The sequence below is a fragment of the Ammospiza nelsoni genome, chromosome 3, assembly GCF_027579445.1.
Source record: "Ammospiza nelsoni isolate bAmmNel1 chromosome 3, bAmmNel1.pri, whole genome shotgun sequence".
Classification (NCBI taxonomy): Eukaryota; Metazoa; Chordata; class Aves; order Passeriformes; family Passerellidae; genus Ammospiza; species Ammospiza nelsoni.
Genome location: NC_080635.1, coordinates 4,167,592 through 4,187,277, shown reverse-complemented (window position 1 = coordinate 4,187,277; position 19,686 = coordinate 4,167,592). Strand labels below are relative to the sequence as shown.

General features: G+C 42.8%; 1 protein-coding gene and 1 long non-coding RNA gene across 3 annotated transcripts in view; one reads left to right on the top strand and one right to left on the bottom strand.

Moving 5' to 3' along the window:
• LOC132070753 (uncharacterized) overlaps positions 1-19,686 on the top strand; it is a 48,013-nt gene that overhangs the window by 10,805 nt on the left and 17,522 nt on the right. The gene's annotated exons all lie outside the window — the stretch shown is intronic.
• Positions 5,318-19,686, bottom strand: part of EFEMP1 (EGF containing fibulin extracellular matrix protein 1) — a 45,362-nt gene continuing 30,993 nt past the window's right edge. For both annotated transcript variants that reach the window (XM_059467760.1, XM_059467761.1), the window contains exons 5-11: positions 17,938-18,060; positions 14,518-14,637; positions 11,793-11,912; positions 10,242-10,361; positions 8,685-8,808; positions 8,373-8,568; positions 5,318-6,513 (exon numbers count right to left, since the gene is read on the bottom strand). In XM_059467760.1, coding sequence (XP_059323743.1) covers positions 6,355-6,513; positions 8,373-8,568; positions 8,685-8,808; positions 10,242-10,361; positions 11,793-11,912; positions 14,518-14,637; positions 17,938-18,060 — 962 coding nt within the window. In that variant the 3' untranslated portion in view covers positions 5,318-6,354. The remainder of the gene's footprint in view (positions 6,514-8,372; positions 8,569-8,684; positions 8,809-10,241; positions 10,362-11,792; positions 11,913-14,517; positions 14,638-17,937; positions 18,061-19,686) is intronic.

The window sequence follows — 19,686 nt, the reverse complement described above, 5'->3', positions numbered from 1 at the left end:
AGGCAGAAATCTCCTGACCCCATTAAAGTTTCATGTTACTATTTTGATCCTTGTGATTTGGTTTTTAGTACAGAATCACAGGCCTTGTAGAGAGTTCTTGGCATGTTGGTTCATGTTTCTCTGCCTACCTACCTCTGCCAACTTGTAGAGCTCTCCTGAAACAAAACAGCCCTATTAAATATTGTGGTCCAGTCTCTGGACTGATCCTGGTTTGCAAAATTGTCTGAAACCTGATTTATTTTGGGGAGAGAAAGCAGCAAATGCAAATCTGTTTTAATCACTCCGAGGATCAATTCATTAATTAGTGTGTGCAGAAACAGCTTTCCTAGCAACACCATTGTCTGCAGTGCTCTGGTTCCTGCTGCCTTCCCCCAGGCAGTGCCTTTAAGCTGGGCAGAAGTGAAGTTTTTCTCCCTTGAAGGTGACTTTTTTTGCAAACATTTGCTGCTGGCTGAGTTGGCTTTGATGCAGTTGTGGCCACTGCTGAGCTGGGTGTGATGTTTGGGCACCGAACGCGGTGCTGGCAGCAGCTACACAAAGCCCTCACTAGTGCAGGCATGGAGGCAGCACCAGTGCTCTGTGCAGGCTGCTCCCCTCTTCTCTTGGTGATGTTTCCAGGTTTGGGGCATTTGGGATCACAAGGGCTGGTGCTGACAGCAGAGCTCCTGGCAAGGGCGTGAGCAGCTCTGGAGCTGCCCATGGCAAACTGGAAATGCTTCCCTGGCAGGGGAAAGGCTCCTGTCCAGGACAGCCACGTATTTAATGGCTCTTGGGAGGCTTTGCTGTGGATGTGTGCACTTAAATCTCAGCCTGCTCTGGGCTTTAACATTCCCAGCATCCTGCTGTAAGAAGGGGACAGGACTCAAGCTCCAAGCTGTGTTTATGCTGTAGTGAATTTGCACAAGTGTGCAAAGGTTCAGCTTTGTTCCCTGCTCTGATCCCCAGTTACTCCTGATGCTGGATTAGCTTTGTGGCGTTGTGGTTTCCTCTTTGCATGGTCTGCCATAACCCTGATGCTCTCCTGGGAGGTGGTGGTCAGTCCAGAGGCCTTTGCTGTTCAAATGAAGCTGGGATCACTTCCTGCATGTGCATCACTTTGCATTTATCCCCTTTGGTTTTATTTGGCATTTCCAGCTCAATACTCAGAGCACTGTAAGGGCTCTGTTTTCCAGAGGATGCTCATCTTTACCTGAACAACTGGATATCATTAACAAAGCGTTCTGTTCCCCTTTTTTTATCCACTTCTTACTCTGGGGCAGGTCCTTTGATACATTGCCTGTAAGAGCAGCTCTGGCACAGTGCTGTTGTGCCAAATTCCTCCTCCAGACATGCAACAGAAAGTTTCACTTCTTTTTTTTTTTGCCATGGCATTATTGTTTTTGCTTGTCTCCCCGATGTGTGGCCCCATCAGCCTCCTGGGATGTTGCTTTTGCTGTGATTGGGAGAGTTGTGATTTGCCAGTGCAGGCATTTGCAAGCTGCTCCTTTGGCCTGTCGTGTTTGTTTTCACTCCTGACCTTGCAGAGCTCAGGAACATTTCCATTTGCCGTGTTCATGTACAGCCTCAGCTTCTCAGAGAATGACTTATTGATTTTAATAATGCCTTTTACCCTGCTGTTTTGGTATGTTGGCTTCCCCTCTGCAGCCCTTGCTCCAAAATTTGTTTGTTTTCCTAGTTTCCATGCCGCCTGCAGGAATTTTGCTCTTTTGACTTCCCACATGGGTGTTTGTTGTATATATTCTGTATAGGAAACATTCCTGTATGTTGCACAGAGATACTCCAGAAACACTCCAGTGCAAGAAGAAAATGTGACCCCTCCAGAGGAGGTGGTCACAGGTTCAGATGTTTCTGGAGTGGCACTGGCAGCATTTAAACCTTGAGGTGCCTGTGTAACTTCCATGGCTCTGGTTTCAGAATTTAACAGCATAAATATGTTGTTTTTGTCAACCCAGCTGGCAGGCTGCTCCATTTGAAAGCCTTTCTGTGTGCTTGTTCAGGTGTATGGATGGGGATGGGCCATGTCTTTGCTTTGGGGGTTTTTGTGGACCTGCAGAAGTTTTAGTGGGTGTCTTAAGGGTTGGAGGGAGAGGAAAAAAAAACATGTTTTATTTACAGCAATGCAATGAAGTGCAGCACAGTGTGTTTGCAGGGCAGGGGCTGCTGGAGTGCTTAGCTGAGAGCTGCACATTTTGAATGTTTATCCTGTTTCAGTATAAATGTACTTTGTGGTTAGGTAGAAGTTACAAAAATACTATGAACATTAAAAAATACTAATTATCCAGATGCATTTCTGTGAGGGAGCAGGGATGCAGAGTGCTGATGTTGCTTCTGGGACGATTGGGATTCTGGAGCAGAAAGCAAAATAATTTTTCTCATGAGAAAGCATTTGACTGACACAGTGAAGGTGTTTGCAAACAAAACCTGGAGCTCACCTGGTTCCAGTATTTTGGTCTGCAGGAAGTATTGCTGTGTCTTGGTCCCTCAGTCAGTATCAAGGAGAATGCTGAGATAGCAGAGAATAAATCAGGGGATGCCTTCAGTGCTACCTTGTCATGTTTCTGTGACATATTTGCAGTTTTTTCTACTGAGCAAATACACACAGTAAGTGTGAGACTTTAAGGAGTTAATTTTGAGGTCACTTGAAAAAATTACTTGTTCAATGCACATAATCAATATAAAACAGGATTTCATATCTTTTCCCATGCAAAAATTACAAAAGCTGTTGTAATGCCCTTCAAATTTGCTTTGGCAACTCTAACCCAACCCTGTTTTATTAAACAGCTCTCTTTCCTCCTAATATATACAGAAATGTTTGCTGTATAAACATCTTAACTAGACATCTGCTTTTCCCCATATCTAGAGCACAGTTAACTTTTTGCCCTATTCACTGAGGCTGATCACTTTTTTCTGCTGGCCAGATGAAATAAAGTTGGGTTTTGTAGCAGATGCAGCCCAGTTGAGCTTTGCATGACGCAGGTGTTCCCCCAGCTGGGAAGTGTGGAATTGTGCCATTTTGCTGAGATGATGGGGAGGTTTAGATATGTGAGGGCGTTAAAAATAATTCTCTATGTTAACAGTGGGCTTTGTCCCTGGTGGGCTCCATATGCTCAACAGCTGACTGGGGCAGCAGCTGTTCTATATTTTATTAGGAGACTTATGAAGTTAGAAACATGGATGATCATTCAAAACACAAGCAACTCTTTGCAGCTATGGAAACGGGGTTCAACAACAAACTTGCATTTGTGAGCCTTCCAAGTAAAATAATCCCACTGCACTGTGTTCAGGTGGTCCTGGGGAAGTGAATGAACTTGCATTTTGATTTCCTTAAATTCTGTTAACTCATCCCATTTTTTCCTCTCTTTTCTCCCTGTTTTGTTTCTGAGAAGATACTAAACTTTGCATGTGATCCTGATTTAGATTCTTCTCCAACATTGACAGATTTATATGAGAATCCTTCCTGGAGAGTGCTCTTGGTAATGGTCATGGCAGTGGGATACAGAGAAGGCTGAGCAAACACTCTGCTCTCATAACTTCTTGGGATTTTAGTGTCTCTTATAATCCAAGTAGCTTTTCAAACTCTTGTTGTGTGTTTGCTGCACTTCTGTACAATTTGTAGGGAGCAGGTGAAGCTTTGCTTGCCTGGAGAACTGGAGGACCTGTAGGTTTCTCTCCTAAAAACATGCAGGGTTTTTGGTGTGCAAAAGCTCTCCTGGTTCAGGCTCTGAACCATCTTCTCATTCTGACTGTGGGCTCCTTTCAGGCTCAGTCAAGTACCCCACCCCTACCCAAAACAAAACCAGCCACCCCCTGACAGTTTCTGCTCAGCTCCTGTTTTGCTTTGGAGGGGCTGCTGTTATTCCAGCTCCGGGCTCATGGAAGTGCTGCCCACGCCCAGTGACCACCTTCAGGCTGAACCAGCCTGCAGAACAGTGACCCATGGCTGCATCTGCCCTCCTGAGCTGTGACAGCCTCTGACTTGGCCACTTTGGGCTCTCAGTGATCTGCTGGGCACCTGGATATTGCAAACAGACAGGGAGCAGGGCAGTGGTGTGTAAATAAAATGGACTGAGCCAAGAATCCTGCACAGTGAGGTGTGCAGGCTGAGCATGACTTGGACACATGTGTGAGGTGCAACTGCCTCTGCTGCTCCTACCCTTTGAGAGGTGTAGAAATATTTTTATATAAAGTGTTCAAGTTTGGGTTACTGTCAGATGAGCAGAGTTTTAAAACGAAGGCTTAAAAGAGCTGTTGGTAAAACTGATATAAAAACTGGTACAGAATATCCTTGGGACAGATCTTGGCAGCTTGGAGACTTCAGGGATGATTTGTGGGTTCCTTAATTTGCTCCAGGGACCAGCCTGGTGCCCTTCAAGTTCTGGGCCCTTAAGGAGGCAAAGCCACTTGAGCCTCCTCTGGGCACCTCTCAAGAGAATTGCCCACAAAAGCACCAAAACTGATTTTCTTGGACTGGGCAATGCTGAATTGCGCAATTTGGAAGTTAAAAGTTGGTGTAAAAGAACAGTGCTGATGTTGGGGGTGGAAGGGTGTGCCTGAGAGGCAGCACAGCTCATGAGGCAGTCTACATGGACAGACAAAGTTGATTAAAGGATGTGTAGAGGTGAGCATTTGCCATGGGAGTTGCATGCAGGAGGCTGGAGGCAGCTTGCTCAGTGCTTGTGTGGAAGGAGGAGCTGCCTTTCAGACTGAGTGGGCTTGGAGCCATTAATGGGGAGGAAGGTGCTCCCTGCAAGCCAAACTCTGTCACAGACTTTTCACCATGGCAAACCCCAGTTAAATGCCACTACAGAGCAACTGGACTTGTCCTGGGGAGCGCCTCCCTGCTGGAAGGGATGAGGAGTGCTGGGGGTCTCACCCCACTGCTTTGGGCCCCAGGCAGAGAATGTGACCCAGCACCAGCACCATTTCCTGGCCTGTGCTGCAGCCATGTGCTCTGAGCCTTTTGGCAGATGAAATGTTTGTTTAAAGCCACAAATGACTTCCTGCAGGAATGATCATTGGATAATGGGGTCCTGCTCTGCAGTCTGCCCAGGCAGGGGGATGTGTTGCCCTCAGCCACAGTGGTTGTGGCCCGCTCAAAGTTTTGCTCTGAACTTTTGCTGTCAGTAAAACTAAATCTCAATAGGCAGCAGGCTCGTTCTTCTACAAAGGAATTGTGTTGTGAGTCTTCCAAGAACTCATCCTGTACAGGCTGAGATCTGGATCCCCCTGACTGTTCAGACCTCAACACGGCTTTGCCAACTCCCACAGTATGTGACAATAACAGCAGTAGTAACAAGCTACCTCTAAAGAGACCAAATACAATATGGTAAGATCTTTATTAAAAATTTTGTACATCAAAGGATTAACTACTACATTTTAAACAAGAAATAAGATTTTACATATTACAAAAGATGTTATTAGTTCTTGAATTAGAAATAAATTTTATGAACACTGTACATGATACATCTGAGTTGTAAGAGCAAGAACAGGACTGAGTGCTTGAAAATGATATAACTTAATAAGAAAATGCACTCAATTCTTAGTATACAACATAATATTTCTGGAAAATAATATGTTAACTTCAGTCTGAAAATGCTGCCTCCCTCTGAGCAGTAACTACCAACAGTGTTCTCATGGACATTTGTGCCCTGCCTGGTGATTTCCCATTTGGAGTTTCTTTGTTGGGGATATTTTCTTCCTATGGTCTATTTTTCTTGGAGAGAGCGTAATGTTATTCCATGGTATGGTTAACACAATCTGCATACAAAAACCTGATGCAAAGCATTTCTCACAATGTCACTTTACCTCCAACCCAGATTAGAAAATCCAACTGTGATAGCACATAAATGTCTACAGAAATAGATTTTTATTTACTGTTGCCTTTTGTTACAAAGTAGTTAAAAATAAGAAATATATTTTAGCTTATCGGATAACTGTTACTTTGTGTATCATTCGTACTACATAATTTTTTTCTTTTTTGAGATTCAGTGTAGCTGCATTAGAATTTAAAATAAAAACAAAACAGAAGATCACTTTTAAATTGCATGACCTATTTGGCTAGGAAGGGTGTGTGAAGCTTTACAGGATAGTATGAACATACAGTTCTCATATAAAAGCATAGTATGTATCTAGTCCAAGGAAGGTAATAAAAAAAGATTTAAATCTTTATACAGAAAGTGACAATGCCCATGTTATACTATGGAACACATCTACTAATTCGGAATTACAGGTGTAACGTGCGAATAACAGATCAACTTACTAAACAAGTTCTTTTAAAAAAGAGAGCAAAAATCTATAAATAACAATAGTGCTTTGTTTTGGGTACTATTCTTTGGTGCGGGGTGGCTGCGGGCGCTAGAAGGCGTAGGGGCCCACGATGATGGTTAGCCGCAGCACCGAGCTCGTGCGGTAGTTCAGGCTGTTCACTGTCAGCATCTCCAGGTCCACGATGTGCTCCCTGGGGCCCGACAGCGACTTCACCAGCACCAGCATGGCGCTCACCGTGCTGGTTTGCTGCAACAACAACAGCACAGCCCGGCTCAGCCCAGCCCACAGCAACTCCTGCTGCTGTGCCACGGCTCCGTGCGGTGCCCCCTCCCTCACGGCTCTGCCTCAGCACAGGCCTGCACCAGGCAAGGGCACTTTTAACACTTCCAAAGGGCCATGGCTAATCTCACACCTGGCTGTGCTGCAGGGAAAGCTCCACCTGACTGAGCCCCACAGGAATAAACTGTGCTGCAAAATCTGTTCCTGGTTATGCTGACTACCCCAGAGGATGTGGGAAGTGGTAATCTATCCCAAGATGGTTTTTGTTTTAACTCCATCTACCAGGTTTTAAAATGGAGAACAAGTGAAACAAGAGCTCTAATGTCTTTAACAGTGAGGTAGTTTGTTTAGTGGAGGGAAACTCAAAACTCTGTCTTGTGGCTCATGCTCCAGAAGTTGTGCTGTCCTTGTAAACACTAGGAATTTTTGTTACTGGTGTGTGCCTATTGCTATCCCCATCTTGTTTTGCTTCAAAGCTCTTTTCCCAATCTGGGGTTATGCTGTTGGTTTGTCCAACAGTTTTGCCTTTTCCAGATGGGTCAGCTCCATCTCTCTCTTTGCCTACCACAAATATTTTCTTCCCATGTCATGTGAGTTGGGTGCTCAGATGAATCCAACCCATCTGCTGCATCCAGGAGCCAGCTCAGCATTTTACTACAACAGTAGGACTAACTTCCAAGTAAGCTTTTGTTTACCACAGTCCCCTGGCAGGGTAAACAGGTGCTTCCTTATTTAAGGCCTGTGATTTCTTGTTGGGTGGCAACAGGAGGTGAGAACTCCAAGGGTCAGTCTGAGGGCCACACTGGGGTCTAACCCAAGTGGGACCTGCAGTGATCTTGTTTTTATTTTAAGCAAGTAGCTGTTTGTATTTTGGGGGTAGTTAGGGGGTTTTGATGTGTAACCTGTAATCCAGTGTTTTCCCCTGGATTTGTTATGTCACAACAAATGATATGTGGCTGAGTAGTTCCCTATTCCCACCTTGGGTAAATGTGGTGTAAATGGCAATACCACAGCTTGGTACACTTGCTGTACTATCAAAAGCCCATAATCTCCTGATTGGAAGGAAAATAATCAAACATGAAAACCTCCCAATTACTGTATTTCTGATAGAAGGTTTTTGTGCTGAATCTGTTTTAGTGAGTGTAAAGCCATATATGAAGGAAGGATTTCCCAGGAATTTGTAAATATTATAGGGGTTCAGGAAAATGAGATTTCTTCCCAAAAACCCCAAAAACATCTGCTTAGAAAGCAGATATTCTAGATGCTTCCATTCATGTGTATCTACTTGAACGTATCCCACTAACAGGAAATACTGCTATCCCAAGTATTTTGAACTTCCTTGGTTTTTCCTATGGGAAATGAAGGTTTAATCATGTCTCAACAGCACTGTAAGTTGCCCTGAGCTTAGCTTGGGATGGGGCACGGATTTCTAGAATGCTGTTATTGATTTCTTATTTTGTAAAATAAGAATTGTAATTCATGTAACTGTAAAAGGAATCTTTCTATAATTATGTCCTAGATTTATCTGTGTCCTCAGATTTATCTGACATGTTGGTACAGAGAGGGGAAGGCAGGGAGTTATTTTGTGTGACTCTGACATGGCTGTCCCAGGATGACTAAATATTCCTGAGAGTTGGAGTCACCATTTAGGGTTTTCAGGTAGAAGAGTTAAAGGCTTGTTAAAAACTGGAAACAGAGCACACTTGGTAAGGAAGCAGCAAAAGCTGCTGAACTTAGGGGTGTTGTGGAAGCCTTCTGGGGACCTTTGGGGTTGTCACAAGGATGGGGCAGTGTGGAGGCAGGGTCTGAGTGCCCCCAGGACTCACCCTCAGGTAGAACTCTCCGTTGTCATTGCCAGACTTGATCCTGAAGGTGTTGATGGTGTTGGGGTAGATGCTGGTGGCCTGGATCTGGAAGATGTCGGAGGGCACGGTCCTGTCGGAGCGGATGCTCATGTACTTGTACACCACCGAGTAGGGCAGCTCCCGGCAAATGGCGTTGGACACCGGGCACACGCAGCGGCTGCACACAGACAGGGGAGAGCACAGCAAAAGGCATTAAAACACAAAGTTCTCTTCATTCCTTCATGGCCCTTCTTCAGGATGAGCCTAAAACACAAGATTTCAGTTTTCCCTTACTTCTCCGAGGTAAGGATGTAGGGCTCTTGACAAGGATTTCTGGGGTAACAACGGAACCCTCCATGGTAATTCCAGCAGATTTCATCCTCTCTGCATTCATTAGTGGTCTCACACTCATTTATATCTAGGAGGAAGGAGATGCTGTGTCAAAGCAGATGGAAACAGGGTTGCTACAAAGGTACTACAAAAAAATCTGTTTGTCTGTTGAAACCCATCAGCTTTCCATGTCCTTGTGTTGTTTTCTGGGACCTGGCTATAAAGGTCTGCATTTCTCTGTGCAGAAGTGGAATAAACTTGCTTATTGGGTGTTAAGCAAGACTGAATGTTTTTAGCTGACTGGAGATGCACATTAATCATATATAATGCAACTGTGGAAGGGCTGTCAAGTTTATAATTAGCAAAGAATGATTTTACAGCCAAAGGTGTCCTGGAGACAGAGGAAAAAGGTCTCAAGGAAGAATTGTGATTGCCTGCCTTTTGTGGCTTCTCAGTTATTATAACCTGGGCTTCATGCTCTAAAGTGCTTCATTAATGGCTACATTTTCACCAAAATAGCTTTAGAAGAAATAGTGAAAACTCATGTATTGTGCAAAGTAGAGTTTCTTTTGCCTGAGAAAAGACCCCTGAAGGGAGGTGGAGACTGTGAGCCTTGCACTGCATTAATGCTCTATTTCCTGTCAGTGCCAGAGCCCCACTGTCTACCCACAAGGTCTCCTAAATTTCATACAGGCACAGAAAGGCTTTATCCAAATGTAATCTCTTGGAAGGCACAAATAGGTTTTTATATGCTTAAATCAACCATTCTGCAATGCTCAGTGTCAGCTGTTGTTCTTCAGAAGGAAAAGAAGTTAAGCAGGATTTTGTAAGACAAAATGCTCATAAAGAAGAGTTATTTTCTCATGTTTTCTGGCCCTAATTATCACACCTCTTTATTTCTAAAAATATTTTCTGTTCAGCCTGGTTCTGCATTACAGAAGCAATAGTTCTTGCACTTAGAATATTGCAGAACAGTGTATTCTAAAAAGATGCAGAGACTTTTAGCATCACTGAGAAAAAACCACAAACTTGAAAATCCTAGCATTTGGTGGCACCTGGCCAGAATGTTTATTTTTCTACACACAAATTATCTAAGCTGCTGAAGGCTTGCATTTTTTTCTCCTTTATCAGAAGAAACATATCTTTAATTTTTACTGTGACTGGATTTAGGAATCTCTCTGAAAAGAAACATGATATAAATCCATGTTTCATGACCTGGATTTATTCAGGGATGTTGATCTGAAATTTAGAGCCACTACCTTGACATCCAAGCCAAGCTTTACCTGAGGGCTGCAAAAACTGAAATTTTGTCTTAGGAATCCAAAGGACTTGGAGTTTGAGCTAAAGGATTCAAATGAGATTAAAAGATATTTAATGAATCATCAAGTGCTTTATCAACATATCTTCTGCTATCACCACAGTAATCCTGTCAGGCAGTACAACCATTTATCCAGCAATCACCCTTAGCCTGAAGTGGTGTAAAAAACTCAGGGCTGAGCCTGCCAAGGGGAGGGCACTTACCTTGGCATGTCCTGCCTCCTACTACCTGGTACCCTTCAGGGCACACGCAGGAGAACTTCCCTGGCTCGTTGACACACTGGTACTGACATAAGTAACTTGAGGTTCTGCATTCATCAGTGTCTGCAGAGAGCAAAAGAGCTTTGTGTTATTGGCTTTTGAAATTTACCTTGTTGCAGAACTAAATGTAATAGCTTAATGCTTGGGGAAAAAAGTATCTAAAAAGAGCTATCCAAAAGCTGAAATGTGCTGCTTAATACTTTGAGAATGGAAGGGTTAGCTCTGCTGGGATTTTGTCAGTAACCCTCCAAAAGAAGTTTGGATTTGAGGAAGCAGAAGCTAAATTAGACTTCAGAACAGATTTGGGAAAATAACTCTTGAAATTGTGTATACTTGCAGTATTCCAAAATGTGATGACTTTGAGGAAAAAACCCACAGCTGTGAGATTAGTTAGTAAGGCAAAAAATGTTGCCTTTGTACTTGTGCCCTACACTCATGGAGTAGCTCTCTGGGAAAGAGAGAAAGATTTTTTTTTTTTTTTTTTTTGCCTTCTAATAATAATCAGTGGATACCATTCCCCTGCTTCTTTATCCTTGTGTATCCATCAGTCCCTCGTGAGGGAGGCCTGGTGTGAAACAGAACTGAACAGTGCATGCCATCAACAGGAAATGAGTTTAAACCCATCAAGAGGAGGGCTTGGCTTGGCAAGCACAGACCTCCCTCCTCCTACCTCTGAGCTGAGCCCAGCTCTTGGGCTGGGCTCAGGGGTGTCCTTGTTCTGTTCCCTGCTCTGTTCAAATGGGATTAGGGTAAGCAGCTTGGTTAACCTATTATTATTATAATTATTAACCCAAGATTAGGTTAAACAGAGGGAGCATCTGTAGCAGCTCTCCCAGCTCACTGGGGAGGGCAGAGCTGAAGCAGGGACCTCTCTGCCTGCAAGGCTGGTAGAAAGGCTGTGGGCTCTAAGGGTGAGGTCATCATGTGTCCAAGAGGAGATTAGGGCACCCCTGTGGTGCCTCTGGCAGAGGAAATAAAGTGTTGATTGTGTAATTGTACAGGGGGCATGCTGTTTGTGTACACAGGCTGCAAAGCACCTCAAAAGCACACTTGTGGGCCCCTTAAATCAGGAATTGGAGGTTTTGTTTTCGGAGGAGCCTAACAACACACAAAATTGCCCTTGTTTTTGCTGTGCATTCCTTTCCAATTCATTTAATGATCATCAGCATTAGACCACCCACAATTCCAGGGAGTTTGTGCAATCAGGGTTCAGAAATCTTTCTTCCCACTTGGGATCTGAAGTGCAGGAATCTGTGTCCTGTTATGCACTTGCTATGGAGAGACCCATTCCTACCTGTACCTGAGAGCAGCTGCAGCTACTCAAGTGTAAATTAGCCTCCTTTGTACCATAAAAAATAAATATCCTTAGGGTTTTGACTACAAACTCTACCCACAGATTGTCTCCACTTCTATTCTGTCCCTTAGTTCACAGAAAGGCTTCAGTGCAAATAAAAACAACAAAATTTTCTTTTCCAAGACAAAGAAAAGTCTCACCTTCACAGTTGATTCTGTCACTGCTTAGCTCAAAGCCTGGATTGCACTGGCAAATGAAAGAACCCAGGATATTGTAGCACTGCTGTGCACATGGGTTGTTGGCATCACATTCATTTATGTCTGAAAGGAAAAAGGAGATATTTTTCTCATGTAGGTGGTAATTAGGCTTGGTGGATTAGTCCTTAGACTGGGCCTGTTGCTCAGCAGAAGCTCAGTTGGCTCTATCAATGTGGATCTGCAGACACTGGAGCAATGTTAGATCTGTGCTTTACATTCCATGTAAAAACCAGTATTTTTCCAGGAATGAGAGTTATTCTAATGTGTGATGAATTCTCCCAAAAATGTTTAATGTGGCTATTAAGCTGCACATTCCAGTGCCTTTTTTTCAGGTATGAAATGCCAAGTCTCTATAAATAATTGATATAAGGAACACATACTGATAAGACCTCTCAGCATGCAGTGGTTAAGATTTATTTGAGCTATTTATTACTCTGAAAATTTGTTCTTTTAAATTCCATTGCAATTATAACATGAGCCTTTGAGGCCAGTAGAGTTCTGCAGAGCTCTAAGGCCTAGACCATATTGGGGGAAGGTATTTTTCTGTGCTACATTTTCCATGGTGTTGCCCATCCCAAGAACATTTTGAGGACACTGGTATGAGAAGAGAAGCAATTTTTAATGGGAAGTTTATCTAAGTCTAATCACCTCTGGAATCTATAGCCCTTGTTTGGCACAGACTGTTGATTAACTGCTGCTCCTGTCAGTCTGTGGATTTTAATGTTTTCCCTTTTATTTCCATCCTGAATATTTTCAATTCATGTTTGTGTTTATCAGATATCTCCATGAGCAGAGAGCAGTGCTTGGAGAAAAACCTTTGAGTTCATGGCTTATAAATGTCAGCAACACTGTAAATTTACAGATACACCTAAAAACTGACAAAGATGAGGCACTCAGAAAACTGCAGCCAGTGAAGAGGATATGAATTCTCTGCATAATCAACCTCCTAGTCCTGAAAATGAATGATAACAGGGAAAACTCATCACAAAGTCTTTTTTTTTTTTTCCCTCTGAGTTAATTTCTGGCAGCATTGCAAAGGATGTACATCATTCCTCCTCCAATACTACCAGGAGGAATGAATTTGGTGACCAAAGCCCCAGTTCTGTTCGTTTCCCAAGAAATATTGACCCATTTTCAATAGAGGCAGAAGTCGTGACACAAATGTAAGAGCTACAGCTGTCAAGTGCTGCTGGGGCAGATGGGAGTTTGTCTTGATGCAGCAATCATCCATTCATAAATCTTCTCCTTAAGCTTTCCTCCCCTTTACCTGGTAGAAATGTGCCTGATGAGGCTGGAAAGCCAGGAGAGGGGGGTTTGGTCAAGTGCTGAGAGGATCCACCTTCCATTTGAGCCATGGAAAGGGACAAGGCAGTGACTTTTGTCACCTGGTTCTGTTGCGTCCATGGGCAAATTTTAAAATCCTGTGATTTGGTGAGAACCAAGCAATTCCTGTCTCAGTGCAGAGCTGTGCAGTGTGCCAGGGTGCTTGGTGAGGGTTGGCAATGCTTGGAAGGGATGGTGGAAGCTGGAAAACACAGCCTGATTTCTCTATGTATATAATACATAGAAAAATGTATTGTATAAAATACAAAACTATATAATATATAAAAGTATAGAGTTTACATACACGAAAAGAGCTGACCATCTCCATCACCAGTCTCTTGATTTTATAGCCATTCTCTTTGTGCTTCTGCAGACAGAGCTACCTTTTGTTATCACTCTCATCCTTCTAGAACAGATGTTATGATTTCAAACTGGACATCAGTCTTAAAGCTTTACTGTGCAGCTTCCCTTAGTATTTTATTTCTAAGGGCAACATCACAGCTGAAAGGTCACTCTTAGCAGCACTTGTTTCAATTTTTAACTTTTTCTAGATATTCAAATGTGTCCTAAAGGCTTTCTTTACCATGTGCTGAGGTAAATTACCTGTGATGGTGCTTGCAGGGATCTTAGGATGAAGGAAGAGATAAGAATGTTGACTCTATATTTTAGGAGGCTTGATTTATTATTTTATGATATATATTATATTAAAGCTATACTAAAAGAATAGAAGAAAGGATTTCAGCAGAAGACTGGCTAAGAATAGAAAGGGAATGATAGCAGAGGCTTGTGACTGAGACAGTCCAGACAGCTGGGCTGTGATTGGCCATTAATTAGAAATAACCATGAGACCAATTACAGATCCACCTGTTGCATTCCACAGCAGCAGATAATCATTGTTTACATTTTGTTCCTGAGGCCTCTCAGCTTCTCAGGAGGAAAAATCCTAAGGAAAGGATTTTTCATAAAATGTGACTCTGAAAATTGCCCCTAACTGCAGAGGTGTAGGATTCCTTTAATTCCCAGTTCTGGCCTGTGTCGTGTGAACTGGGAATAATATCAGGAAATAATAAAGCAGAACTGAAAGAATAATTCAGTCTAGGATTAAATACTGAATATAAGGCTTTAGATATTCCTTGGAAATCTGCTATGCCAACAAAATAAGACATTCAAGAAAACTCTCAATTTTTCTCCACCCCTCCTGTAACTCTTGGCTGACTCGCAGAGGAGCCTCTCAGTGCTCAGTCTTTTCCTGGTTGGTGTTGCTTTCCTTTCAGTGTGTGCCTGGCAGGTGTGTGCTGGTGTCTGTGTGTCTGGGGGCTGTTGGGGAGTGCCCAGCAGTGCTTACCCACGCAGGTGTGGTTGTTGGATGCCAGCTGGAAGCCAGTGTTGCACTGGCAGTAGTAGGAGCCGGGCGTGTTCACGCAGCGGTGGTGGCAGTACGGGGGCAGGGTGCACTCGTCGATGTCTGGGGCACCAAAAACACTGGTTAGTTCACATGGAAGCACAGCACCTCCCTGCTGTTCTTGTGTCTGAGGAAAGTTAATTGCACTTAGTTAAAAGCAAGAGGAAAGCTTATGTGAGCTGGGCACTGCTTCCCTGGATATTACAAGATACACTTGAACTTTTCCTGTAAGTGACTGTTTTGTAACAAGCTTTTATGCTCCTTGTCTTCACTGTGCATTCCAACTTTATTTTATTGACTCAGTCCTGCAGTAGTGCTTGGTCTGGTTTATTTTGTGGAGGTAAAACTCAGTGTTTTGTTCAGCTTTCTCTGATCCCTCAGGATCAGGCACGGTGCTCACCAACACAGCCAATGTGGCTTGGAGCTCATTTTCCCAAAAACTCTCATGCAGCACTCCTGGCACGTACTAAATCTTTTCAGCTCCATTAGGAACAGTCCAGATTTTCTGTGCAAGTGCAGTGGAATGGCAAGGATAGAGAATTAATGGGCCTGAAAAGGAAACAGGTGGTTGTGCTTCCACGGGGATCCCCAGACCCTGCCTTGCTCTCCAAGGGTTTCCCATTGCTCCCATTCCCCTGGCTGCCTGTCCTGGATCCCTTCCCACCCAGCAGCACACCTGGCTGTGCATCCCAGGCACTGAGAGTCTTGCACAGCCTCTCCTTGCAGGTCAGCCCTGCTTTTGAGGTGGAGCAGTCTGCCTTTCCAAGAGTCAGCATTCCTGCTGTGCATCCGAGCAGGGCTTTCACCTGCGTGCACCACCCCATTCCCTCACCCCTCTGCATTTTAAAAGGCTTCTGGAGGAGACAGTGGCTCTGGCTTTGCCTGGAAAACATGCTTTATTATTCCATTTTTGTGTGTGTGGTGGCTGCCTTGAGCTCTGGTAGCTGGAGCTCGGTGAAGAAACCCAACGCTGTGCTCTGGGCTTGTACACAGTGGGACATTTCAAAGGATCAACACTCACACAAATCAGAGCAGTATTCACTGGAACAAAGAAAGGCACTTCCCACATCCATGCCAGATCTTGCATTTCCTACCTCCAGCTGTTTCCACCATAGATGTGTTTAAAAAGAGGCCAAGATTTTTTTTTTAAAATATAATGAGGACAGTGTTTGTTTTAATATCAAGTGAAAAAAATAATCTTTACAAGTTAACCCTTTCTTTGTCAAATCTAGGGCTGAACTTAGTGGAGTGTTTTGGATGATTCTGAATGAAAAGGCTTCTGCTGGAAAATTCCTGGCTATCCATACAGTAGCAATTGTCACTGGAACTCTTGTTGCAGAGAGAAATTTGGAAGTGGAAATGGAATAAATTAAGGAGGCACAGTAGATTTCCATGCTTGACTTTTACAGGACTAAGCTCTTATAAGTAACTTTAAAAAATAGGATTCTACATATGAGCAATGCATTGGTACATTTATACACAAAAATGCTTTCAGGATTTGGCTCTTATTCAGTGGGAGTTTTCCTTGTGGGATTAGGCACAAGGGCAGATCTAAGGGCTGAGATTCATCTGATCAATTGGGCCAAATCTGTTTCAAGTGATGCTGGAAAACAATTCATTCTCCCTGCAGTCATGCATTTCAGAAAAGACTCATTTGGCAATATGTGAACAAGCAAATTAAAAAGAAAAAATTATAAAAAAAAGTCAGAAATTGTTAGTGAATTTAGATTAAAATCAACCAATTGTTAAAAATGTCTCTTTTTCTCCTTCTACCTTCAAGCCAAAATAGTCTGGAAAAATTTCTTTCAAATTTGAGAAACATTTCCTCCCATATGGAGAACCTCTATCAAGATCTGGCCCCAAGAACATTTTCTGGCTAAGTTGTTATAAAATCTCTAAAGACAGGCTTTATTCTGAAATGCTGACACTACTAACTGTTGGGATGTACTTGTAATTTAGGTCAGTGTGTAATATGTAACACAGGTGTTATTCTTGGTTTTGACCTAAATAGGAGAAGGGAAATTTCACTTTCCCAACCTCTTCATGGATGGATTTAGATGCACAAATGTGTTCACATTTAGGTATAAGGGTCTATCACTCCCATTTCTTCTCACTTCTGTCCTGTTTCCTGTCATTTAGGACTAAGGATCTTGATATCAGAAATACTGTTGCATGTCAATAATATAATTTACCTGCTATATAGAAAATCCAAACAAACCCCAGATATTAAAAAAACAAATGCATGACCTTCCAACACTATTCATCTACCTACATTCCAAATTAGTCATCCTACTCCTGCACAGAGAACTGAGAGAAATCAGATACACCTGTGTTTACACCAATCTGACAGTTTGAGGCCTGATCTATGTCTCTTAGGAAAGAGATAAGAATATTGAAGTTATTCTAGGTGTGAACTAAAATCTTCTCAGTTTTTTACCTGTAGCCTTAGCAAGAAAAGAAGAGATTAAGAATAAAAAACTAAACAAAAAAAAAAAAAAAGAATTTTAGAATTCTTATACACTTTGAAATGCAGGATCCCTGGAAGAGGAAAAAACCCCAACCCCAAATGCTTTTCTCCTAAGCTGCATAAAATGCAGGCAGTGTATTAGAGGAGGCTGTCTCAAATATCACCTCCTCATGTGTAGATGTGAGTCTCTTCCTTCATAGTTGTTTTTATTATCTGACAAACCCAAGGCTTATGGCTGGAGTGGTTCTAAAAGTATTTTATCCATTGAAATGGTGATTAAAGAGTGTCAGATGCAGGGACAGGGGGATGGCACTCTGGTGTGATGTCCTCACCTGAGGCTGGGACAGGAGAGATGTGGTGCTTGCCCTGCACTTGGATTTAATTCCATGCCATGCTTGCATAGCTCCCAAGGGTGCCAACAGCTTGTCTTGGCATGGACAATAAGGCCTGGTGGTTTTAGAGGCTGCAGCTCTCCTGAACCTGCATTCAGAGCTTCCACCTCTGTCATTTGTGCTCAGGAAGCCAGTCCTGGAGCAGGGCTGGGGGAGGGAGAGCTGTGCCCCATGGACCTGGGGCTGAATCTCAGGGGAAAGTGCTTTGCTGCCATCAGGGACTCGTGGCAGTCTCTGGGACACTGGCAATGCCCCAACACAAACAATCACACAATGGGAACTATTAGCAGAACTCAGCTTGTGAACTCCAAGTGTTGATTATCCTTAAAATAGCTCCTCATCCCATGTTTTAGTGATTAATTACTGTGGTAAAGTGACTCTTCCATTACATTCTGAAGCCAGACAGCTGTTTCACACCACACATACCCATCTGCTTTATGACCAATGTGAAGTTTGTAACAGTGGGTAATGAAAGAAAATCATTGAATGGAAAGCAGCACTTACCCACACACTGCTCCCCTCGTTTCTGGTAGCCTGGAAGGCACTGGCAGCTGAAGGAGCCTCTTAAATTGACACACATTTGGTCAGCTCTGCAAGTGTGGGTTCCAGTTGCACATTCATCTATATCTTTATAAGAAAGAAAGTAAGTGCAATATTAGTCATTACATTTACTTAGAGTATTTCCACAGGCTAAATACTTTACACATCTTCAAGCTACCCATGAGTGCAAGCAGAAAAGTTCAGGTGCACTCCCAAGATGTCATCTCAACACTTGCAGCTATCAGGAATCTGGTAATGTTTAATTCTCATACACTGCCTTTGTAGATATTTTCAGATATGGCTATTTTAAACATTTGTTTGTCAAATACCATTAATATTTTGCACTTGTCAGTCTAGAATTTTCTGTGAACTTCTTGCAGCTTCATCATATTTGAATCATTTGCCTGTTTTGTTTTGCTTTGGTTTTTTTCCCACGCTGGTTGGATGTTTCATGCTGAATTACTCCAGAAAATTTCAGCAAATGTAGTTCAGCTCTTTCTCAAGGAGAAGAGGAGTTAGAAATATGTTGTTTTGCTGGTACTAAAAGGACTCTGCTGATCTCTTGCATGGTTCCCGTGCTCCATGCCTTGGACAGGGACTTGGAACTGGGAATGTGGTGGCCTTCTCATCAGGAAGAGATCTGCCTCTTGTCATTCCCATGAAATTTCTCCTAATTCAGTCAATCTGTTCAAGTCTCTGGAAACAGTTGATGTGTGTTTGTATTTGCTCAGTACAGCTAAAACTGCAAGTTCTAGCCCGATGCTTTTCAGAGTAATTCAGGCAGCTTTTAGTTTGCACTCAATGCAGGTTTATACAAGTATAAAAACAGCATTTTCATTTTGCCTGCTCATTATGACTGCTGGAGGTACTTAATTATAATTAAACTGCATGTGCTGACAAACGAATTACAATTTGCTTTCTCATCTGAACATCCAAAATGCTTGAGAGCTTTTTATTGTAACATGACACAGTACAGTGAGATGACTTTTGAATTTTGGCATTGTACACAATTTGGAGACTCTAGGCTGAATAAACAAATTCCTTAAAACTTATGATCTCTAGTTTACAAATCTCAGCTGACCTCTCTATTTGTATAGGCACTGGGGATGTTAGAACATCACCAGTGGCAGATTCTGGGTGGTGCTTTGGAAAAAATGATGGATTCTTTCTCATAACAAATGAAAACAATTTCAACCACAAGATTCAATAAAAAACAAACCATCAACAGTTTGAATTAATTCTCAATGTTTGCCCTCTCCCCAAATGTCCAAATATTTTCCATACATCTTCCCTTTATTCTATAGGGAAGTTAGGCTACTCTTTGCATTTCTCCCCAGTGTCAGTCCTGAAGCTGCTGTGCTGGTGCAGGATTTGCTGAGCTCACTGTTGTGTCCTGACACTGCAAAGCACATTCCCAGGTGTGAAGAAGACTTTTGGGTCTGGCTACCTCCTGCCACCCCAACACCAGGCAGCTCAGGGCAAGTCTTTGCAGGAAGCTCATGAGCTTTGTGCTCCTGGTTCCTACAAAAGCTGGAAATAAAATACTTGTACAATTCCAGTCCTTTTTGTTGTATACTGTGCTGGAACAAAGCAGATTTATTTGATCTTTAGGAGCTTCATATATGAGTAAATATGAAGTTGCCTTTTAAGATGGATTAGTTAGAATGCATTGGATAATAAGCTACTCAAGCTAAAATGATTCATAAATTTGCT